A 25,593-nucleotide genomic window follows, 5' to 3' on the forward strand; every position below is an offset into this window, starting at 1 on the left:
CGATTAGGGCCGAAGAAATAGTTGAGGGCTTGAAGGCAGTGCAGTCGGGTAAAGCCCCGGGGCCGGATGGGTATCCGGTGGAATTCCACAAGAAATTCTCGGGGATATTAGGGCCGTTGCTGGTCAAGGTTTTCAATGAGGCGAGAGATAGAGGGAGCTGCCCCGACGATGTCACAGGCAATTATTTCGTAAATATTGAAGCGGGACAAGAACCCGGAGCTATGTGGGTCATATAGGCCGATCTCACTGCTTAATGTGGACACCAAGCTGCTGGCCAAAGTTTTGGCCTCCAGGATTGAAGATTGTGTGCTGGATGTGATTATGGAGGATTACATAGAACATTCCAGCGCAGTACAGGCCCTTCGGCCCTCGATGTTGCGCCGACCTGTGAAACCCCTCTAAAGCCCATCTACACTATTCCCTTATCGTCCATATGTCTATCCAATGGCCATTTGAATGCCCTTAGCGTTGGCGAGACCACTACTGTTGCAGGCAGGGCATTCCACGCCCTTACTACTCTCGGAGGAAAGAACCTACCTCTGACATCTGTCCTATATCTATCTCCCCTCAATTTAAAGATATGTCCCCTCGTGCTAGACATCACCATCCGAGGAAAAAGGCTCTCACTGTCCACACTATCTAATCCTATCATCTTGTATGCCTCAATTAAGGCACCTCTTAACGTTCTTCTCTCTAACGAAAGCAGCCTCAAGTCCCTCAGCCTTCCCTTATAAGATCTTCCCTCCATAACCAGGCAATATCTGCACCCTTTCCAATGCTTCCACAACCTTCCTATAATGCGGCGACCAGAACTGCACGCAATACTCCAAATGCAGCCGCGCCAGAGTTTTGTGCAACTGCAACATGACCTCATGGCTCCAAACCTCAATCCCTCTACCACACCGTACGCCTTCTTAACAACCCTCTCAACCTGGGTGGCAACTTTCAGGGATCTATGTACATGGACACCGAGATCTCTCTGCTCATCCACACTACCAAGAATCTTCCCATTAGCCCAGTACTCTGTCTTCCTGTTATTCCTTCCAAAATGAATCACCTCACACTTTTCTGCATTAAACTCCATTTGCCACCTGTCAGCCCAGCTCTGCAGCTTATCTATGTCCCTCTGTAACTTGCAACATCCTTCCACGCTATCCACAACTCCACCGACTTTAGTGTCATCTGCAAATTTACTCACCCATCCTTCGACGCCCTCCTCCAGGTCATTTATAAAAATGACAAACAGCAACAGCCCCAAAACAGATCCTTGTGGTACACCACTAGTAACTGGACACCAGTCAGAGCATTTCCCATCAACCACCGCTCTTTGTCTTCTTCCAGCTAGCCAATTTCTGATCCAAACTGCTAAATCACCCTGAATACCATGCCTCCGTATTTTCTGCAATAGTGGGGAAAATGTGGGGAACCTTATCAAACGCTTTACTGAAATCCATATACACCACATCAACTGCTTTACCCTCATCCACCTGTTTGGTCATCTTCTCAAAGAACTCGATACGGTTTGTGAGGCACGACCTACCCTTCACAAAACCATGTTGACTATCTCTAATCAAATTATTCCTTTCCAGATGATTATACATCCTATCTCTTATAATCCTTTCCAAGACTTTGCCCACAACAGAAGTAAGGCTCACTGGTCTATAGTTACCGGGGTTGTCTCTACTCCCCTTCTTGAACAAGGGGACAACATTAGTGCAGGCAAGGGGTCAGAAGGGTCGGCTGGGGGAGCTACCGTTTAGGTTAGTGGGGGACAGTTTTAGGTACCTAGGGATACAAGTGGCATCCAACTGGGGCCGGTTACACAAGTTGAACTTGTCCCAGTTGGTTGAGCAGATGAGGGGCAAGTTTCGGAGATGGGATGCGCTACCGCTGTCTCTGGCTGGGAGGGTGCAGACGGTTAAGATGACGGTCCTACCGAGATTTTAATTTGTATTTCAATGCCTCCCAATTTTCATCCCAGTCCTTTTTTTAAGAGGGTTAACAAAATCATTCTGGGCTTTGTCTGGGCGGGCGAGCGAAGAAGGTGATGCTCGAGAGGAATGGGGGGGCTTGCCCTGCCAAATTTCAGTAATTATTACTGGGCGGCCAACATTGCTATGATAAGGAAATGGGTGGTGGGGGCAGGGTCGGTTTGGGAGCGGATGGAGGCAGCTTCATGTAGGGGCACCAGCCTGGGGGGAGTTGATAACGGCACCTCTGCCGTTTCCGCCGGCGAGATACTCCACCGGCCCCGTGCTGGTGGCGGCCTCGAGGATCTGGTGTCAGTGGAGGAGGTACGTTGGAGCAGTGGGAGCATTGGTTTGGTCCCCAATATGTGACAACCACCGGCTTGCCCCAGGGAGCTTGGATGGGGGGGTGGGGGGGTTTTGAATATTGCGAATGGCGGGAATTGAGAGGATGGGGGACCTGTTACTGGAAGGGAGCTTCCCTAGCTTGAGGGTGTTGGAGGAGAAGTTTGGGTTGGTAAAAGGGAACAAATTCAGATATCTACAGGTGCAGGACTTCATGTGCAGGCAGATATCATCTTTCCCACTCCCGCCACTAAGGGGGATCCAGAATAGGGTAGTGTCTAGGGGATGGGTGGGAGAGGGGAGCATCTCGGACATCTACAAAGTACTCATGGGGGCAGAGGAGACGCAGACCAAGGAGTTGAAGCATAATTGGGAGAACAAGCTAGGTGGTGAGATGGAGGATGGCTTATGGGCAGACGCACTGAGCAGATTCAAAGCAACCGTTGCATGCGCAAGGCTCAGCTTGATCCAATTCAAGGTGGTCCACCGGGCCCACATGAGAGTAGCCCGGATGTGTAGATTCTTTGGGGTACAGGACAGGTGTGTAAAATGTGCGGGCGGACTAGCAAATCATGTCGACATGTTCAGGGCATGTCCAAAACTTAGGGGATATTGGCAGGGGTTTGCGGAAGTCATGTCCAGAGTATTGAAAACAAGGATGGCAATGAGTCCAGAGGTGACAATTTTTGGGGTGTCGGAAGACGCAGGAATCCAGGAGGAGAAAGAGGCAGGTGTTCTGGCCTTTGCCTCCCTGGTAGGGATATTATTAGCTTGGAGGGACTCAAAGCCCCCGAAGTCGGAGACCTGGTTAACCGACATGTCGAGCTTTCTTGGCCTAGAGAAGATTAAATTCGCCTTGAGAGGGTCATTGTTAGGGTTCGCCCGGAGGTGGCAACCATTCATTGACTTCTTCACGGAGAATTAATCGTCAGCAATGGGGGAGGGGGTAGCGTAGAATAGGGGGTTAAATAGGCAGGTCTTGGAGAGATGGGAGTCGGTGTTTGCTCTATATTTATTGTTCTTTATACATTGTTTTTATACTGTTGCTGTTTGTAATGCCAAAAATACCTCATTAAAATTCTTTGTTAAAAAAAAAGAAGTCTTCTCAAATCCCATTTTCTGATGGTGAAGAGAAATGGCATGATGGAAAGCAGAAATTGATGGATTTTTTCAGAAATATCTACGGCAGTCTACTGTTACGTTTGCAAATTATTCCCTGGCCCTAGTAAAGGGAAACAATCATTTGTTAATGGGTAACAGGAGAAATGTTGGAAGAGATATTGTAGATCATGAAACTTGCAAAGTCATTTTAAGACTATGGGTGTGTTGGTTCAAAGATGTAAATTATCTGGAAGAATTGATTCTGCGATATCGGCTCAGCTTGAAAAGGAGTTTTTTTTACTGGAGAAAGTGGTGAGATGTATTTTTGCCACAGTAAAACTGCTGTCTTCCTTGGGATCACCTGAAGAGGACATGATGAGTCATCAGTGTCAAGTCACAGAAATAATTTTTTAGCCTGCCTTGAATATATTAGTGAATTTGACAAGCTTCTCAAAGAGCATTTGAAAGATCCCACCGGGATTCTCCGTTATGCCGGCACCCGGGGGTTTCCCAACGGTGGAGGCTGCCCCACAATGTGACACCCCATTCGGCTGGCGCAACGGAGAATCCCGCCAGCCAGTCGGGGCAGAAAAGTGATGCGGCGGGGCAGAGATCCCAGCCCCCGGTCACTGTCTGAGTGGAGTTTGCACATTTCCCAGTGCCTGCGTGGGTCTCGCCACAACAACCCAAAGATGTGCAGGGTAGATGGATTGGCCATGCAAAATTGCCTCTTAATTGAAAAATAAAAGAATAGGGTATGTTTTTTAAAAAGAGCATTTGAAAAGTTATCAATATTGTGGCTCAGGAAGACCAACTTTATAAATGCATAGAATCTACAATACCTACGATGACTTCAGCACTATAATGGCAGAGAGGCTCATAAACCAATTCACTAATTAAGTCAAAGATGTCAAATACTATTCCAGAATAATTGATTCAACATGTGGACCAATTAACATGAATTTTAAAATGCGTGACCAGCGATGGTGAAGCTAGAGCAAATTCTCGGCTTTGTCCAGCTCTAATCAGAGTGCCTGGAAACAATGGTTGGAAAATTATTTCAAATTTAGCTTTGACGTCAAAGATGGTTGATAAATAGTTGCTGCAAATATGGCAGGAGAATATTCAGGTCTACAAGCAAGACTGAACAGTGCAAGCTCCTGTGCATTATTCATCGCCTGTTCCAGTCACTCCTTGAACTTAATCTGCAACGCAGCAGCTGAATCTTGAGGTAGCCATATTTCTTTTTGGCTTTGTTCAAAACTTGAATGCCTTTTTTTCAGTTTCCACTAATCGGTAGAATATGCTGCAATCACATTTGGAGCAGCCACATGGAAAACATTTTACAGCCAAAAGAATTTGTGACACCAGGTGGTCCATGAGTGCAGATGCTGTTTTGGCTTTGAGGCTGAACCTTCTCAATATAAAGGAATGCTGATTGGACATATTCTCGAAAATCAAAGAAACCACATGTGAAAGCCGAAGCAATCTACTGGGAGGAACAGAATTAATACTATTGAGTCCAATATGACTCTTCTACAGGTTCACTTATGCCACTTTCAGGAAAGACTGTTCTTTAATCATTGCCAACCTCAGCAAAACCGGAATTGCCACACAACAGGAGTCACTACCCCTCAAATCACACTAAACTCAATACAAAAATCAACGATAGATGGTGTTAAGGTGTGAACTCCTGTAATTAACACCTTTTGAAAAACCACTCCAGCCAATGCAGATCCAAGATAGTCAAATAATTCAAGTAAAAATGTACCTTAACTAATATTCGAAAGATAATAATGAACATTTTTCAGTCAGCTAGATTTTCAGGTGGCACAGTGGCGCAGTAGTTAGCACTGCTACCTACGGTGCCGAGGACCCGGGTTCGATCCCAGCCCCGGGTCACTGTCTCTGAGGAGTTTGCACATTCTCCCCGTGGGTTTCACCCCCACAATCAAAATATATGCAGGGTAGGTGGATTGGCCACGCTAAATTACCCCTTAATGTGATTAAACTAATTGGATACTCTAATTATATTTTAAAAAAGACTTAGCTGATCAATATAAAGATTCAGTATCATTCATACGCACGTGCTAGTGACACTTTGAATAATTTTGCATGGTCAAACTATTTCCTCCCTAACGGTCAATACATTTCAAGAAGCTTTAACATTTTAGCGATAAATCTGAATTTCAGCAACAATGCAATCTTAAATATAATCATTACCAACGAAATTAATTGATTCGCTTACTGAATGGTTATTAGGATTTGTTAATGCCAACCAAGCAAAAGCAATCAACATTTTTTAACCAAGAAATTCAATTATCCAGTCTACCACATTAGCCATGAGAGTCATACAATTTATTGCACTGTGTTAGAAAGAAAGCAGTTGAAAGTAGCCTGACTTACAACCAAATGTCAACACAAATTTATCTTCCCAGAGGTTGAAGTTCAAAGTGCAGTAGGATGCAGCGAAACCAGGCATGAGACTGCCACTCCCCTCAAAAGAAAAATTGTGCAGAATACCCACCCATCTCCCTTTCATTCTGACATAGATATGCATGGTTTTGTTGCTGTGCACAAAGATGAGTTTGTTTCCATACAGAAATAGAGTTGATCCAAATGCATGGTTTTTACATAAACTCTGATAAATGCTCAAAAGAAGTGGCAGATGCATTGTTAATCCTGCAAGGTGACATCTGTGTCATTGAGGCTTTGCAGGTGAAAATCATACTCTGTTGATTGTGTTTCAAATTTCACTGTTCTTGCACTGCTGTGATACAAGTTTTGTTACAGCAGCTACACTTTACTGCCTTCCAAAGAAGGAGCACCCAAGAGGAAATAGAATTCAGATTTTTCAAAGCCCGAGTTCAGAATCAGTGAAAGTGTTTGAATTCAATCAGGCATTATTGACCATAGATGCAATTTCAAAATTAGAAGATATGTAAATTGAGGATAGGGAGGAAGAACCACAGCAGCTTTCTGGGTTGTCATCCAGCGTAGCACATGCTATTCCGCGTATTTTGTTTCCCAAAGAATGGCAGAAAATCCATTTCAAAAGTAGAATTACAAGTATTTTTTCCCCCAGTGAGAATATCGAACATCGAACATACAGTGCAGAAGGAGGCCATTCGGCCCATCGAGTCTGCACCGACTCACTTAAGCCCTCACTTCCACCCTCCCCACCTAACCCAACCTAACCTTTTTTGGTCACTAAGGGCAATTTATCATGGCCAATCCACCTAACCTGCACGTCTTTGGACTGTGGGAGGAAACCCACACAGACACGGGAAGAACGTGCAGACTCCGCACAGTGACCCAGCAGGGAATCGAACGTGGGACCCTGCCGCTGTGAAGCCACAGTGCTAATCACTTGTGCTACGTGAGACTTGGACAGATTTTTAAATGCCTTTTTTCATAAACAGGGAGCCTGTTAACATCTCTGTTTAGGAAAGCTCAATCAACTTTAAGCCATCGAGTGGCAATTTCTTGTAACCTCTCTATTTGTCTCTTCTCTTTTCAGCCATCTTTAGTCACCTGTCCTAATAACTATGGGGCTAAAGTCAAATACTTATTTGAATGTGCCTGAGAAGTGCCTTTATTGTGATAAAAATGTCTGAAAGTACTATCTAAATCCAGGTTCTTATTTCACGTGATGATGTTATTTCACTTCTGAACCTATTCTTGATATTCATAAAAGGATAACAATTTTACAACTTCAACTATGCAAAGCAAAACCCACAACTTCTGCACCTGAAAAAGTGGCCTATAATCAAAAAGTCCCTCTGGACAGAGTTCACCCCGAATACCCTGTGCATTTCTACTCAACAAAGCAAGGAAGGAATTCAAGTATTGGAGACTATTACAGAAATAGGCTTGGCCCCAGTATCAAAGCTTTGTCTGTGGCGCAAGGTAAATGAAGAAATTGAAGCCTAAAAAAAAACTTCAAAATAAATGACAAAACCTAGTAAAAGGTAAATGTATAATTAATGTCAAGAAGCTCTTCTTCATGCAATGAGTAATCAAACTACAAGATGGGTTTAAGTTGCACAGTAACCTCATAACAATCGCATTCTCAAATGGGGTGTGGGGAGAACGTTATAGTATGAATCCGGTTGGTGAACTTGGCTGGCCTAAAATACCTAATTTCATCCATATGTTTCTTATGCTTAACACTTCATGGGAGAGTTCCTTGCGACTACTAGGTGTAACATGTAATTGTGATGTACCACCGTAGATTCGTACACTGCCCTTAATCACTGGAACATTCAAAACGTTGATCCAAAACTTTTATGCCTGTAATTGAACTTGCACCATCCCATTCACCCACCACACAGTGCTTGCTGATTGGCTACTGGTCCAACAACATTTGAGGACCTAATTCCGTTGTGCCTCTTCACTGAAATCTTTGGTGGTCACATTAATCATCCTCAAGTTTAATTCTGTCCCCACTCAAAAGCAGAATGATGAATATCCAACAAGGTTAACTGATCCTTAGTAACATTTGGACTGAACTACTCAATTTGACCCATTCTAAAGACTCACATCTGAATATTGTATAATGGCAGAGAGTAATAAATATGGTACCTTATCAGTGATCCTTTCTGACTCGTCCCCTGTTTGGTGGATGGTGCTAATCTCTCCAGCAGAAAGCGATGTGTCTGTGGTGGAAGATGACCTAGGTCTGTATTGATGCTGCTGCAGGATTGCAGTTAGTGAACTGTCCTGAGGTACCTTCCGCATGAGATGAGGACTCCCTTTCTGGGTTTCAGCTGGTCCACTTTTTGACCTCCTGCTGCTGCTGTGGAGGCTGGCTCCTCTCTTGATGGATGGCCGAGACCGAATCTGTTGTAACACCCTGTTGAAGGCTGTGGGACGAGCAGGAAGATCATGAAGAGACATGGCATAGGACACACGGTGCATCTCCGGAGATCGCTCCTTTTCATCTGCAGAGTCGTGATCAGAGTGTCCATGAGAATGGTGGTGAAGTTGAGAAGAATCTTGCATACTCTGATCACGTTCCCGAGACCGCTTTCGGTGATGGAAAAGTTGCTTCAGACCATGTCCAAACATACCACCTGAACCTCCTTCAGATAGCTGCTGGATTCTCTTTTTAAAAACAAAAAGAGAAGAAAAATTTTAGCTTTTGTTCCCACCTTTGGAGATTTACTTTTCTCCCTAAGGTGCTATGCACCATTCAACAATGGCTAGAGAAAAGTTTTGTCCCCAGACCTCTGCCCACACTGAACTCATTAACATTTTGTTCATAAAAATAACATGAAATCAAACAATATACTTCAGTAATAATAGTAAACATAGGCATTTTGTGATTCTCTGGTCATCAATTTTTTCCATTGCCTATTTCCTCCTGAACTGCCTATTGGCAGCCAACATGCAATTTTTCGTAATGCAATCTGCAGTAAAGGAGGTTATGTTGTCATGGGCGGTTGCTAAACAGAGGTTCAGGAACTTCCCCACAAAAAAAAAGAGATGAGTGAGAGTCATGGTGGAAGCCTGGGAACAATTCATGGCATGGAGATGGGCAGAAAAGATAAAAAGAACGCATATAAACATAGACTACCACACTATATCAAGGAGTACTTATCTATAAAGGTACATTGTGTGTTGTACATTTTTTTCTAAAACCTTCACCAGAAGATTCCTCACACAGGAACAGTTGCACAACAGCTTCCGAGTATCATGCTCATGTGTTTTCTTCCCCACATGCAAGCTTAGGCAAGGAACAGAGTGTCATCAAACTGTGCAGCTGTGGTACACTACTCAACAACAGGGAGCATACCAACCAAGCCCAATCATGTCCTCACCGCATGGCCACTCGCGCACCTTTCAGTAAGACTCACTAGATCATAATCCGAAAGAACTCGGGTCATTTTTCTTTTCTAGCCCGTTACCTGGCCGAAGAGTGGTGAGACCTGCTGGCTGGGCTGAGTATCATATTCGTTGTCATTTAACTTATTTATCTCACAATGCCAAGCACAAAATTATGTTAACAACTTTGTTATGTTTCTGAGTAATTATAAATTCTATGGTAGACAAATGTTCCATAATATATATACTATATATGAGATTTACAATGTCATGGGCATGAAAGCAGAGCTGCTAACAAATATTAGACATGATTGGATTAGTCAACGTCTCATTTGTTAAATTGGGTTGAGGTAGAAATCTATTTATAAACATTCATGGTGCCTAAATATGTTGTGTGATTATTGTAAAACTTTGTTTGGTTTTGAAGTCGGAGACTTTCAGCAAAGCAGCCTAGTAACAAAGTCATAAATAAAGACTGTTTTTGAGTAACTTTTGTATCTAATCATTGAAGGAGGAACTGTGTGTGTCCCAGATTAGTAATTTCTGTTCGTACAAACTGGAGATTATTTTCTTCAAGTGAAGTAATTTCCTCCAGCAATGACACAGCGAGTGAAGTTTCTCATCCATGTGGTTGCAATAGTTGGGATACTTCATAATACTTCACAAGAGCGGTACTTTCCTTCACCCAATGGTCCCAGCAAAGCAGTCATACCTTACTTTTAGAAGTGGAGGCCAGTAAGAGCAAACCAAGAAAAAGTGCCAGAGCAACAAGAATGCTCAGTTCCAATCAATGGTCACTGACCTGACAGGTTAATTGTTTTGCTCCCCACAGATGCTGCCAAACCGGAGTGTTATTAAAATAATAAACAGTGGAAACAATGAGAATTTAACTGCCTGGCTGACAGTTCTGAGACCTAGTTTTAATTTGGAGTTCCATTGTTGTATAAACAGAGTGCAGCACACGTTTTTTTTTCTGCAAAACAATGCCAGTCATGAAAGACAAAAGTGGAAATACACAAAAAAAAATCTTCTGCAGAAAAACGTTGGTTTTGTACTAGACTGTCTGTGTGACTCATGCTTTCCGTTCTCACTCAAAACGTTCTTGACCAACAAGCTCCATTTTTTACGTAATTATTATACCAGAGATACTGAAATATACCCAAGTTGGACTGCCGGTGGCAGCCATGGTGTGAGTGGTCGCACACAAGGCAGCTCCTGCTTGAAGGTGTAGAAAATAGCTCTTTTCACTTGAAATTGGGTGCAACTTCGACAGAAATGTGCAGCTGAAGATCGGAGGAGTTCTCCCCGGGACTAGTATGTCTGCTGGCTACCAAACCAGGCAGAAGGTGAAAGACCTGGCCAAGGAGTTGGAGGAGACCTGTGGCGCAGCAGCCAGTGGAAGGATGGCGGAGGGGGAAGGGCTAGTGCAAGTTGGAAGCCCCAGATGGAACAGTTGATGGCCTTCATCAAGAAAAAGTTCTGCCAGCAGAGGAAGGACATACAGGAGGATCACTCAAAGGACATCAAAGGGGCTTGGCACCCCTGAAGGGCTTGAGGGAAAGGGTTGAGGAATGTTTGGAGGCGCAGGGGTCTCAGATCTGAGAGATTGAGAGGGTGATGTCGGACCACAGCTGTCCGTTGGTGGCATCGGAGGCGGAGGTGTGGCTCTCAGGAGACCTTTACAAAACGTTAAGAGCAAAGGTGGGCAGAAAAATGGACCGAGAAGGTAGAATCTTTAGATAGTATTCCTGCCTAAAGGAGTGAAAGGGGCGAGTGCCACGAGAAACGTTTCGAGGATGCCGACAGGGCTGGTGGTGGAGGGGGTTTTGGATAAGCCCCCTGAAGTGCAATACTCAGGTCTCTGAGACAGAAGCCGAGAGCAGGGAAGCCACCGCGGGGAAGATAAACAAGGCATTCAGGGATTGTTCCAAGGGGCTCTACAGGGCGGGACCCTGTGAAGACAAGGGCATGGGACAGTTCTTAGATTAACTGGAGTTTCCACAGCTGGAGGAAGAGAAGCGGCAGGCGCTGGAGGGGGAGGGGGAGGGGGGGGGGGGGAGGGGGAGGGGGAGGGAGATATTGGACTGTATAAGGGGTATGAAGTCGGGGAAGGCCCCGGGGCCCAGTGGAATTTTAGAACGAGTTTGCGACAGACCTGGCGCCACACCTCTTGGGGGCGTTTAATGAGCTGTTGGAGGCGGGGGAGCGGTTGGAGGGCGGGGGAGCGGTTGGAGGCGGGGGAGCGGTTGGAGGCTGTGGATCTATGACATGGGTTCAGTCCCCCCCCTCCTCCTCCTCCTCACCCCCCTCCTCCTCCTCACCCCCCTCCTCCTCCTCCTCCTCCTCCTCACCCCCCTCCTCCTCCTCACCCCCCTCCCCCTCCTCCTCCTCCTCCTCCTCACCCCCCTTCCCCTCCTCCTCCTCCTCACCCCCTCCCCCTCCTCCCCCTCCTCCTCCTCCTCACCCCCCTCCCCCTCCTCCTCCTCACCCCCCTCCCCCTCCTCCTCCTCACCCCCCCTCCTCCTCACCCCCCCTCCTCCTCACCCCCCTCCTCCTCACCCCCTCCTCACCCCCCTCCCCTCCTCCTCACCCCCCTCCTCCTCCTCCTCACCCCCCTCCTCCTCCTCCTCAACCCCCCTCCTCCTCCTCCTCAACCCCCCTCTCCTCCTCCTCAACCCCCCTCTCCTCCTCCTCAACCCCCCTCTCCTCCTCCTCAACCCCCCCTCCTCCTCCTCAACCCCCCCTCCTCCTCCTCCTCCTCACCCCCCCTCCTCCTCCTCCTCAACCCCCCCTCCTCCTCCTCCTCAACCCCCCTCCTCCTCCTCCTCAACCCCCCCCTCCTCCTCCTCCTCAACCCCCCCTCCTCCTCCTCCTCAACCCCCCCTCCTCCTCCTCCTCAACCCCCCCTCCTCCTCCTCCTCAACCCCCCCTCCTCCTCCTCCTCAACCCCCCCTCCTCCTCCTCCTCAACCCCCCCTCCTCCTCCTCCTCAACCCCCCCTCCTCCTCCTCCTCAACCCCCCTTCCTCCTCCTCCTCAACCCCCCTCCTCCTCCTCCTCAACCCCCCCTCCTCCTCCTCAACCCCCCCCTCCTCCTCCTCAACCCCCCCTCCTCCTCCTCCTCAACCCCCCCTCCTCCTCCTCCTCAACCCCGCCTCCTCCTCCTCCTCAAACCCCCCTCCTCCTCCTCAACCCCCCCTCCTCCTCCTCAACCCCCCCTCCTCTCCTCAACCCCCCCTCCTCCCCTCAACCCCCCCTCCTCCTCCTCAACCCCCCCTCCTCCTCCTCAACCCCCCCTCCTCCTCCTCAACCCCCCTCCTCCTCCTCAACCCCCCTCCTCCTCCTCAACCCCCCCCTCCTCCTCCTCAACCCCCCCTCCTCCTCTTCAACCCCCCCCTCCTCCTCTTCCACCCCCCCTCCTCCTCCTCAACCCCCCCTCCTCCTCCTCAACCCCCCCCTCCTCCTCCTCCTCAACCCCCCCTCCTCCTCCTCAACCCCCCTCCTCCTCCTCAACCCCCCTCCTCCTCCTCAACCCCCCCTCCTCCTCCTCAACCCCCCTCCCCCTCCTCCTCACCCCCCCTCCTCCTCCTCAAACCCCCCTCCTCCTCCTCAACCCCCCCTCCTCCTCCTCAACCCCCCTCCTCCTCCTCAACCCCCCTCCTCAACCCCCCCTCCTCCTCTTCAACCCCCCCTCCTCCTCTTCAACCCCCCCTCCTCCTCTTCAACCCCCCCTCCTCCTCTTCAACCCCCCCTCCTCCTCTTCACCCCCCCCTCCTCCTCTTCAACCCCCCCCCTCCTCCTCTTCAACCCCCCCTCCTCCTCCTCAACCCCCCCTCCTCCTCCTCAACCCCCCTCCCCCTCCTCAACCCCCCTCCCCCTCCTCCTCAACCCCCCCTCCTCCTCACCCCCCCTCCTCCTCCTCAACCCCCCTCCTCCTCTTCAACCCCCCCTCCTCCTCTTCACCCCCCCTCCTCCTCTTCAACCCCCCCTCCTCCTCTTCACCCCCCCTCCTCCTCTTCAACCCCCCCTCCACCTCTTCAACCCCCCCTCCACCTCTTCAACCCCCCCTCCTCCTCCTCAACCCCCCCTCCTCCTCCTCAACCCCCCCTCCTCCTCCTCAACCCCCCCTCCTCCTCCTCAACCCCCCCTCCTCCTCCTCAACCCCCCCCTCCTCCTCCTCCTCAACCCCCCCTCCTCCTCAACCCCCCTCCTCCTCCTCCTCCTCAACCCCCCTCCCCCTCCTCCTCAACCCCCCCCCTCCTCCTCAACCCCCCCCCCTCCTCCTCAACCCCCCCCCCTCCTCCTCAACCCCCCCCTCCTCCTCAACCCCCCCTCCTCCTCAACCTCAACCCCCCTCCTCCACCCCCCTCCTCCTCCTCCTCACCCCTCCTCCTCACCCCCATATACCCCCCTCCTCCTCACCCCCATATACCCCCCTCCTCCTCACCCCCATATACCGCCCCCCCATATACCCCCCTCCCCCCATATACCCCCCTCCTCCTCACCCCCATATACCCCCTCCCCCTCACCCCCATATACCCCCCTCCCCCTCACCCCCATATACCCCCCACCTCCTCACCCCCATATACCCCCCTCCTCCTCCTCACCCCATATACCCCCCCTCCTCCTCAACCCCATATACTCCCCTCCTCCTCAACCCCATATACTACCCTCCTCCTCACCCCCATATACCCCCCTCCTCACCCCCATATACCCCCTCCTTTTCACCCCCATATACCCCCCTCCTCCTCACCCCCATATACCCCCCTCCTCCTCACCCCCATATACCCCCCTCCTCCTCACCCCCATATACCCCCCTCCTCCTCACCCCCATATACCCCCCTCCTCCTCACCCCCATATACCCCCCTCCTCCTCACCCCCATATACCCCCCTCCTCCTCACCCCCATATACCCCCCTCCTCCTCACCCCCATCTACCCCCCTCCTCCTCACCCCCATATACCCCCCTCCTCCTCACCCCCATATACCCCCCTCCTCCTCACCCCCATATACCCCCCTCCTCCTCACCCCCATATACACCCCTCCTCCTCACCCCCATATACCCCCCTCCTCCTCACCCCCATATACCCCCCTCCTCCTCACCCCCATATACCCCCTTCCTTCTCAGCCCCATATACCCCCCTCCTCCTCAGCCCCATATACCCCCCTCCTCAGCCCCAGATACCCCCCTCCTCCTCCTCAGCCCCATATACCCCCCTCCTCCTCCTCAGACCCATATACCCCCCTCCTCCTCCTCAGCCCCATATACCCCCCTCCTCCTCCTCAGACCCATATACCCCCCTCCTCCTCCTCACCCCCATATACCCCCCTCCTCCTCCTCACCCCCATATACCCCCCTCCTCCTCCTCACCCCCCTATTTCCCCCCCCCCCCGTCCTCCTCACCCCCATATTCCCCCCCGTATCCCCCCCCCCGTCCTCCTCACCCCCACATTCCCCCCCCCCGTCCTCCTCACCCCCATATCCCCCCCTCCTCCTCACCCCCATATTCCCCCCTCCTCCTCACCCCCATATTCCCCCCTCCTCCTCACCCCCATATTCCCCCCTCCTCCTCACCCCCATATTCCCCCCTCCTCCTCACCCCCATATTCCCCCCTCCTCCTCACCCCCATATTCCGCTCCTCCTCCTCCTCCTCCCCATATTCCGCCCCTCCTCCTCCTCACCCCCAGAATCTGCCCCTCCTCCTCCTCACCCCCATATTCCGCCCCTCCTCCTCCTCATATTCCGCCCCTCCTCCTCCGCACCCCCATATTCCGCCCCTCCTCCTCCTCCCCATATTCCGCCCCTCCTCCTCCTCACCCCCAGAATCCGCCCCTCCTCCTCCTCACCCCCATATTCCGCCCCTCCTCCTCCCCCCCATATTCCACCCCTCCTCCTCCCCCCCATATTCCACCCCTCCTCCTCCTCACCCCCAGAATCCGCCCCTCCTCCTCCTCACCCCCATATTCCGCCCCTCCTCCTCCTCACCCCCAGAATCCGCCCCTCCTCCTCCTCAACCCCAGAATCCGCTCCTCCTCCTCACCCCCATATTCCCCCCCTCCTCCTCCTCACCCCCATATTCCCCCCCTCCTCCTCCTCACCCCCATATTCCCCCCCTCCTCCTCCTCACCCCCATATTCCCCCCCTCCTCCTCCTCACCCCCATATTCCCCCCTCCTCCTCACCCCCATATTCCCCCCCCTCCTCCTCACCCCCATATTCCCCCCCTCCTCACCCCCATATTCCCCCCTCCTCCTCACCCCCATATTTCCCCCCTCCTCCTCACCCCCGTATTCCCCCCCTCCTCCTCACCCCCGTATTCCCCCCCTCCTCCTCACCCCCATATTCTCCCCCTCCTCATCCCCATATTCCCCCCCCAGTCCTCCTCACCCCCATATTCCCCCCCCCCCTCCTCCTCACCACCCCCATATTTCCCACCCGTCCTCCTCACCCCCATATTCCCCCCTCCTCCTCACCCCCATATTCCCCCCCCCTCCTCCTCACCCCCATATTCTCCCCATCCTCCTCACCCCCATATCCCCCCCCCCCGACCTCCTCACCCCCATATTCCCCCCCCTCCTCCTCACCCCCATATTCCCCCCCCCTCCTCCTCACCCCCATTCCCCATCATAAGGGCAGGGTGCAGGTCGGCCTGCTGTTAAGCTTAATGTGATCGAGGCTTTACATGTTAAAGCTGATACATGTATTAATTGCAAATGTTTGACATACTGACAGTGAACCTCCCGAGGCAATCCTCACTCTGCTTGATCTCGGTGGGTCCCCAGGATGCACATCAGAGATGGACGCAGTCTGCTGCTTCCCATACCCTGTGGGTGCCACTTCTCTGCAGAGACCAGACTTTCTGGTGTCACTGTGCCATCCTGTTTTGCCCTCAAGATGTGCCTCGGTCAGCAGAGGGGGGGGATTCAGGACGAACTGGAGACCACTGTCGTCTCCTTGGTGACAGGCCTCGGGTTGGCTTGTAGCACTTCTTCCTCCCTTCCGGTGCCCTGGGGGTCCCCATGTAGTGAGCTCCAGAGGCATCTGCATCACCTCGCTCTCCCAGTTTTGGCACCTTCCCGTTGTCTGCACCATGGTGTCAACACCGTCGCTTTCTCTCGGTGACTGAGCCACGCTCTGGAGTGCCTCGGCAATGTCCACCTGCGTATGGGACATGTCCTTCAGCAACTGGGGCAAGATGTCAAGACCCTCCGCCATGGTCGTCACAGACTGAGCTATGCCCTGGACACCACCACACAAGATGCTGACCTCGTGGTCCAGACTTTCCACTATGGCCGCCATTCTAGTAATGTTGACCTCAGTGTCTCGCATTGTCAGCAGCATCTCCTGCTCCTGTAGCCTTTGAGGCTCCTCCAATCGCTATGCACTCGCTGGAATATTGCTGACATCCCTTCCGGAATCTCGTGGCCACGTCCTCGCATCTCCATTGGCTCTGATAACCTTGTTCAAGGGCTTTGCATCTGACTGGGACTCAGCCAAGACCTGGGATCCAGTGGACCTTCAAAAGCTGACGCACTTGCTTGTCCCTCCCTTCACCCAATATGCATCAGCAACACTGCGGTGCTCACCAGATTGTGCCCCGGAAGTCTGTCCACTAATTTTGCCCACCAAGGCATGTGTCTCTGCACTGGCGGAAGGTGGGGGTGATAGCTGTGACTCTTGAGTGGTGTTTTCCTCGGAACTTTCCTCCAAGGTAGTCTCTCGGGTGGGGGCCATCAGACGGAGATGCTGCGAGACAATGGGAATTAGGTCAGTGAGATGGAAGGAATATTTTGCCTGACATGAACAATTCACTTGAGACAGGTCATCTGGGTGAAGGGGCAGTGGACTTTTTAATGGGTGATCTCCTACTGCGAGGACAAAGAGAGGCTTTTGTGAGCTGTACGCTTAATGGATCACGGGGTCTACAGGTGTTTTTATGTGTGGATACCACAACTGGATTGAAGGAGTTGTGCTGGTGGATGCCAGTGTGTGTTGAGCAGCAAGCAAGAAGATCGGCTATGGGGAGGGTGCAAGGTGTCAGCCAGTGATGTGTGTGTGTGTGGGGGGGTGGTGACCCTGCTGCTGGCCCTCCGACCCCCTCGGGGGAACAGGATGCCCGCCTCATTCACAGCGTCGAGAAGACTGAACAGGATGGCATCCCCAAAGCGAGAAGCTGGTATGCATGCTACCATGCTTGTGTGCTGACGGGGAGTGATGGTGAGGGAGCATTTAAAAGCAGTTCCTCCTCGCCAGCGGCGAGTCTGCCAAATGAGACAGCGAGGCAGCCAATGATGGTGAGCAGCTCATCGGGTCTCATTTTCAGCAGTGTCGTCAAATACAGGCCACAATCTTGTCAGTCAAGAAACCCCTGCCAATCGTGTCCAAAATAGCACTCGACATTTTTTTGTTAAATCACGCCCTATATTTCTATGCAAACCAGAAAAGGTCTCCAATTTTCCTACGGTCAGCAGGCATGCATGCATTGTATACCAAACAATGTTACCAGCATACCAGGGTTGAGAACATGTGCAACACTGCTCCAGAATTACTATCCACCGTAACCCGGACTCCAACTGCACTTCTCACTATAGAAGGTGGAATCAAGATCATTTCTTGAAATGAACATGTTGTTTTCCCCATTAAAACCTGTACTTCAGCCAATCTGGTCATCTTGCACGTCGCTATTGTTTTTACAATGGCCCCGTCAAACATGTGGGCAACTGAAATGAAACAGTTCAGAGTTATGTGCTTAACAGCCTGTCTTGACCCAATTCATGCCTGACCAATAATCCGTACCTGTCTGACTCATTGAATGATCACTGTGGTAATGATGTAATCTCACCTGAAAAAAAATTGTCTAAACTTTTGATTCCCATGAGTATAACAGCTAAGGAACAGACAGATTGTTTAGTTATCGGGCCAGCTTCATTCAATCATTTTCCATATCTTCCCTTGCTGAATCAGAAACTTATGAAATTCAATCTTTGAAAGCTCCTGCTGAGGCAGAGTCCACTGCACTAAGTGACGAGTCTATTTCACAAGTCAATGACTAAGCACGAAGATGTTGCTCAATTCAGCCTCTTCATCTTACATTTCAAGCACATATACGGAAAGAAAATTCTTAAAAATATACAACCAAGTCATGTCCTTTTCAGACATTTTAAAATCAGATCAAAAATGGATAACTACACTTTGCCCACTAAGTTGCTACGTGAGGAGTGTTGTTAATGAGTGGGTTTGCAATGATCTCAATCGATTAACAGACTTGCACCACCCACTTCCGCAACAATGGTTTGAGAGCTCCTTGAAGCAAACATTTGTGTGGGGTTCCTAATCTAAGCCTTCAAAGAGCCCACAAATAAACTGTACATGGTAAATTAGACAGTTGCTGCACAGTGATTCAGAGGTAAGCCAAAGTGTTCCACATCTTTTATTTTATTTGCTTCTACTGTCATTATTGCTTCATTGGTATGCAGTTTCGTACTCAGCAGTATTTAACCCAATAAACAATTCTTCACAAATATGCACTGACAATGAGTTTCAGCAGTGTATTCAAAACCACCTAGATGATGCAAAGCAAGATCCGTGGCTCATTTTCATCCCTCCTATCTGGGACACAAGAGGTCAAATGTGCATACCAACTTATTTTCTGATTCAGATGTGGTAAACCAAAACACAGTAAATTTACCGAGACCCTCTGAGCTACATATCTATAGTATATATGTACCACATCTGCATTTTTTCACCCTATCCAAAACCCACAACTGACTCCAGTATCCCCACAACTTTGTGCAGCTATGTTTCTGTCAACCCAGCATTGTGTCTTCAGTCACCCGGCCACAGAGATCTAATAGTAATTTTAATTTCTCATGGGAGAAGAGGGAGCATTGGGTATTGCTTTTCCACTTCAACTTGAAGTAGCTAAGCATCAAGGTAAGAAAACAATTACGCAGAGACCAAGGGAAATTAAACCTCCTCTCAAAATACTGAGACTGGGCTGGGCAGAATGGTAGCAGAACTGTGGCTTCACAGCACTCGGGTCCCAGGTTCGATTCCCCGCTGGGTCACTGTCTGTGCGGAGTCTGCACGTTCTCCCCGTGTCTGCGTGAGTTTCCTCTGGATACTCCGGCTTCCTCCCACAGTCCAAAGACATGCAGATTAGGTGGATTGGCCATGATAAATTGCCCTTAGTGACCAAAAAAGGTTAGGAGGGGTTATTGGGTTACAGGGATAAGGTGGAATGAGGGCTAAATGGGTCGGTGCAGACTCGATGGGCTGAATGGCCTCCTTCTGCACTGTATGTTCTAGATTTAAATAAGACTGGGACAGAATGAATCAGTTCAAGAAAGGAGGAAGGAAGGCAAGTTGCCACAATGCATAATGAAGCAAATCCATCCACTGTACACAATCCAGACCTGCCAAATGGTACTCACTTGAAGTGCAGGCACTTGTTCTGGTTTACAAGGGTGCGTGCATGTGCGCATGTGCATTTAGCTTCATTGCAAGAAAGCATAGTACAGGGGAAGTTGGGCAAGGTAGGGGGCAGGTTGGTGGGGAATTGTTGTTGGGATGTTATTTATGTTCATAGAACATAGAACAGTACAGCACAGAACAGGCCCTTCAGCCCTCGATGTTGTGCCGAGCAATGATCACCCTACTCAAACCCACGTATCCACCCTATACCCGTAACCCAACAACTTCCCCCTTAACCTTACTTTTTAGGACACTACAGGCAATTTAGCATGGCCAATCCACCTAACCCGCACATCTTTGGACTGTGGGAGGAAACCGGAGCACCCGGAGGAAACCCACGCACACACGGGGAGGACGTGCAGACTCCACACAGACAGTGACCCAGCCGGGAATCGAACCTGGGACCCTGGAGCGGTGAAGCATTTATGCTAACCACCATGCTACCGTGCTGCCCCGTGTAAACCTTGTCGGCTGGGTTTTTTTGGTCTTAATGTGTGGTTGTTCATTGGGTTAAACTTTATAATATAAATGCCTCCGCCTCACGGCGCTGAGGTCCCGCCTCACGGCGCTGAGGTCCCAGGTTCGATCCCGGCTCTGGGTAACTGTCCGTGTGGAGTTTGCACATTCTCCCCGTGTCTGCGTGGGTTTCGCCCCCACAACCCAAAAATGTGCAGAGTAGGTGGATTGGCCATGCTAAATTGCCCCTTAATTGGAAAAAATAATTGGGTAATCTAAATTTTAAAAAAATAAAATAAAAAATAATATAAATGCCTCAATAAAATATTTTTCAAGAAAAAAAGATAAAAGGATAAAAGAAAAAAAATAGAAAATATAATATATTCAGGGTGTGGTCTCACCAAAGCCCTGTTGTAGGGGCTGGTTTAGCTCACTGGGCTAAATCACTGGCTTTTAAAGCAGATCAAGCAGGCCAGCAGCACGGTTCAATTCCTGTACCAGCCTCCCCGAACAGGCGCCGGAATGTGGCGACTAGGGGCTTTTCACAATAACTTCATTGAAGCCTACTCATGACAATAAGCAATTTTCATTTTCATTTATAGCAAGACTTCTTTATTCTTGTACTCTAATATATTCAGGGAAGTTCTGAAATTCATGCCTGCAATTCACAACTCAGACAATCTATCTGCAGAAAAATTAAAAAGGTTGTTTCTCCAAAGGGAAGGTGCGAAGCAAGCTTGGAAAGAGAATGATGACATGTATCTCACCTCAAAATAATTTTACACATTTTGCAGATGATTGCAAAGCTGGTAATATATTGTCTTCCCCTCTTAGCTTGGGCGTGCTTGCAGATGAACTCAAAGTTAGCATACATATGCAGCCGACAATAGGAAGGAGAATGGCGTGGTCTTTACTGCAAGGGAATTAGAGTATAAGAATAAAGAAGTCTTGCTACAACAGGGCTTTGGTGAGACCACACCCAGAATACTGTGTGCAGTTTTTGGCTCCATACACAACAAAGGCCAAACCTGCAGTGGAGGCTGTGCAGCAAAGTTTCACTGGACTGTTCCCTGGAGTGAGGTTTGTCCTCGGATGAGAGGCTGAGTAAGTTGAATTTAGGCGAATGAGTAGCGATCTCATTAAATCAGATCAAGAGTCACAAGGAGCTTGGAAGGTTAGATACTGAAAGGTTGCTTTCACTGGCTGGGAAATCGTGAACACGGGGCACAGTCTCAGGTTAAGACATTGATCATTGAAGACTGAAATAAGGAGAAATTTCTTCACTCAAAGGGTTGCAAATGCTTGAAATTCTGGACCACAGTGTTTAAAGATGGGTCAACTATAACTTTGGTGTCTCAGGGCATCAAGAACATGAAAGCAGGTGGGAAAGCCCAAGTTCAGTCGCAATTATGCTGATTGGCAGAGCGGTCTTGATGACTCGCATGGTTTACTCCTGCTCTTATCCCATGTTCATGTGTAACTGGGAATATCAGATGGAAATGGTTGGGAAGAGGAAGAACTCTAAAATTTGGGCAGAAAAGAGAATGAAGCTAACTGTGACCCAATCACCCCCAGCACAATCTACTTTGGCACCAAGTTGAACGTTTCGTAAAATATTATTGGGCTAAAGCTTTTCCTATTCGACCATATTGTACCTCCTTCAAATTCAGTATTTGTCCTCATAAATAGAACACTATTACGTGAATCAATCCCACTGTTAGAAAACATTATAAAAAGTTATAGATGGGCAGTATGGCTGTGCAGTGGTTAGCATTGCTGCTTCACCGCGCTGAGGTCGCAGGTTCGATCCCGGCTCTGGGACACTGTCCGTGTGGAATCTGCACATTCTCCCAGTGTTTGCGTGGGCTTCGTCCCCACAACCCAAAGATGTGCAGGGTAGGTGGAATGGCCACACTAAATTGTCCCTTAATTGGAAAAAATGAATTGGGTACTCTAAATTTATAAAAAAAGAAAGAAAAATAAAAGGTATAGATTATTTGTAGACATGGTGCTGAGGTGTTGGAGGTGGCAATTCACTCACACCACAAATTTTCAATGTAACCTTGGAGCTGTAGGGGGTGGAGTGAGAGACAAACCAAGGGCAGGCACTTCTACACAGAGACTGAAGAGCATGAATCAGATCAATAATCTATCTTGACCACCATGCAAAGTCGGAACTAGCAGGTGATATGCAGGAAAAATAGCGACACAATACAATACATAATCACTGACTGGGTTATTGTCGGCTAAAAGTAAAGTATTCACAATTGTCCACATCAGCTGTCATGCACCAATAATATGCATTTACAATCAGAAGAAATTGGTTTAAATTGAAGGTAGGGTAGCTTTGCGAGTTTTATTTTTGTTTTCCTTCCAAGAAAACTTTTGGAACATAGCAATACAATACCGTATCTATTATTCATGGCAAATTAAAAACATGGTTCAAAATGATAGGCTATTCGTTTCCACTATATCACAGTTATTAATCTTCCTCGTGGAAATAACAGCGTTCTGTTCAATGTCATGTGCTGTACTAGCCTCTATTCATAAAAATACACTGCAGTATGTGCTTCTATTAATGAGCAATGGGAGCACAAGGGGGCAATAACTAGAGTGCGGTGAATGGCCATTGGTGAATTACAAAACAGTAATAAAATTGAGAGGTTCAGACAATGTCATGAATCATAAAATTGAAACGTGACCAATTTTCTTTCACAAGTGGAAGACCGGATTAGGGTTTTAAGCCCTTTGTCAACCATTTATAGCACTCACAAAGACAGTGAATCTGTCATATTTTTAATGAACAGAAATTACCGAAGGTGGATTAATTTATTTGATTTTCTTCCTTCCTCTGCTGAAAGCTCTTTTCCTGGCGAGGATGCCATTTCAAGACCTACAGTGATCATTCCTCATGTGCAGGTTGAAGCAGCAAGACTATGCAGGCTATTATACTGTGCCGCACATCACAGATTAGAGCGACACTTCAACCAATGTATCCACACCCACTTTTCAACAGGATTTATTGGATAGGGATTAAGATTGGGCTGATTTTCCACTCTGCTGCCAGAGGCAGTGGCCAATTTGCCCCACCCAGATAGATCATTGCCCAGCTGGAATGAAGAGCTAAAATCTGCAGATTCACTTTGGCTCAATCAAAGAATACAACTTTTTTGCAGCATGCCAAACCAAAATTTAATTTCAATATCTTTCACCAGTTTTCACCTGTGACCCGAATACACAAGATGGAGGGAGTAACAATTCCTCTCTTCCCAATTACCTGACCATAGATTTCCATTCCAAAAATCCACATTAAGAAAAAGTGCAGTCAATAATCATTTAAATTACAGTTTCCAACAAACTGCAGACCACAAATAAATAAGAGCCCTTCCCTGGAAACCACCCTTGGGTGTAATACGACAGACAGATCAGTTAGCAATATCTTATTCAAAGCAAGGGCGGCACATTGGTTAGCGCTGTTGCCTCACAACATCAGGGAGCCGGGTTCAATTCAAGCCTTGAGTCACTGTCTGTGGGGCTTGCACTTTCTCCCAGTGTCTGTGTGGGTTTCCTCCGGGTGCTTCGGTTTCCTCCCCCAGTCCAAAATTGCACCTTAAGTGTCCAAATAAGTAGGGTGCTCTTTCCAAGGGCCGGTGCAGACTCGATGGGCCAAATGGCCTCCTTCTGCACTGTAAATTATCTGAAATATCTGCAGACTAGGTGGGGTATCCATGATATGGAGATGCCGGCATTGGACTGGGGTAAGCACAGTAAGAAGTCTCACAACACCAGGTTAAAGTCCAAACAGGTTTGTTTCAAACACGAGCTTTCGGAGCACTGCTCCGAGAGCTCGTGTTTGAAACAAACCTGTTGGACTTGACCCTGGTGTTGTGAGACTTCTTACTAGGTGGGGTATAGGGCAGGGGAGTGGGCTGGGTAGGATGCTCTTTCAGAGGGTTCATAAGACAAACAAGCATAATTCGGCCACTCGGCTCATCGAGTCTGCTCCGCCATTCAATCGTGGCTGATATTTTCTCATCCCCATTCTCCTGCCTTCTCCCCATAACCCGATCCCCAGTCGGTGCAGACTCAATGAGCTGAATGGCCTTCTTCTGCACTATCGTGATTCTTCGATTCTCAGGTTAAATTTTGAAATCAGAAGAATCACGCTTTCGACTCAGCGCCTTAAAATCGGGTTGCCAAATGAATCACCCCCAGTCCCAAACCTCTCTCCTACAAGAGCAAACGAAGCGTGGCGGAAGCAGGAATGTCTGGTGGGAAGTGGAAGCCATTGAAAGTATGCCTTTATGTAGCACCTTGCTGACATGGTGAACCACCCCCAAGGTGCTTCACGGGAGCGCTGCCAAACAAAATTTGGAAGCCCCACAACGACAGGCAAAAGTGAATTCCATCGAAGGGGTAGGGTTTTCAAAAGAAGAAAACCCACCCAAGTCACGATTGGGAGGGAAGAGGAACGTTTTGTGCTGTCTGTACCTTCAGGTCTGGAGTTTTGTTATTGCGGGATGATGGAGGCAGTGAGAGCGATGGGCAGGCAGCCTCTGTCGGAGCAGCATCACCTTGCTGCCTGAGTGCAGCATCGGCAGCCGGCTTCAGCCCCTGCTCCTCATCCAGGGGCAGCTCGTCAGACTTGCACCGCTTCATCTGCAAAACAAGAGGGAGGGAAGAAGATGAGTGGGATCTTGCTGTACATATTCCATAAAGCTCCCTCCGTCCCCCCTCCCCCAAACAAGGCACACAAATCATAGAGACAACCCCCTGAATTAGATATTGCCAGTGACAGGGAGGGGGTGACTCTCCCATCCACAGGAAATCCTCCAACCCTAATGACAAAATAAATTAAAGACTTCTGAGGTAAATTTACATGGCGACACCGCCTTTGGATTTTCAGCAGGAAGATTACCTCCGCGGCAAAAATGCACAACACTTTACTTCATGAATTTACAAATCCTGCCGATTTAACCGAGCGCTGATGGATATTTACATTATCTTTTTTTTAACCGCCATCACCGAAGCCCCTTCGACGCGCCGCCGTCTGACTGAGAGGGACAGCCATGTCGGCGGGCTGGGGGGGGCGGGACCACAGGAATCCCCGCCCCCCTTTTGCGCCGCCAACCAAGCCTGCCCGCCGGCCGGAAGTGACAGCCGGCGGTGATTGACGTCCCCGCTGACCAATCGAAAGCGCCAGACGCCTGAGAAGGTGTGGGCAGGGTTTATGGGGCCACATTCAAGGTAGGTTGCAGCTGGTGGCTCCCATTGGTGGAGGGCAGGGGAGAGAGAGAGGGAGGCTGGCAGGAAACTTCCATCATTGTCAGAGCTCCTCTGCACTGCACAGGCATTCCAATGCTATTGCTATCTTTCAATTATAACATTCATGGGACAGCTTCAACACAGAATATCCCACAGGGGCG

At 49.2% G+C, this 25,593-nt stretch overlaps 1 protein-coding gene across 2 annotated transcripts in view; it reads right to left on the minus strand.

Annotated features, from left to right (window-relative positions):
• The window catches only part of tmcc2 (transmembrane and coiled-coil domain family 2), a 183,763-nt gene extending 158,456 nt beyond the window's left edge, over positions 1-25,307 (minus strand). Inside the window, exons 1-3 of one of the 2 annotated variants that reach the window (XM_038820802.1) lie at positions 25,167-25,307; positions 24,659-24,826; positions 7,998-8,519 (exon numbers count right to left, since the gene is read on the minus strand). In XM_038820802.1, coding sequence (XP_038676730.1) covers positions 7,998-8,519; positions 24,659-24,826 — 690 coding nt within the window. In that variant the 5' untranslated portion in view covers positions 25,167-25,307. Of the gene's footprint in view, positions 1-7,997; positions 8,520-24,658; positions 24,827-25,085 lie in introns of both variants that reach the window. The other variant, XM_038820803.1, reaches the window with a different exon arrangement.
• Positions 25,308-25,593: the final 286 nt, after the last annotated feature.

Source organism: Scyliorhinus canicula, chromosome 15 (genome assembly GCF_902713615.1).
Source record: "Scyliorhinus canicula chromosome 15, sScyCan1.1, whole genome shotgun sequence".
NCBI lineage: Eukaryota > Metazoa > Chordata > Chondrichthyes > Carcharhiniformes > Scyliorhinidae > Scyliorhinus > Scyliorhinus canicula.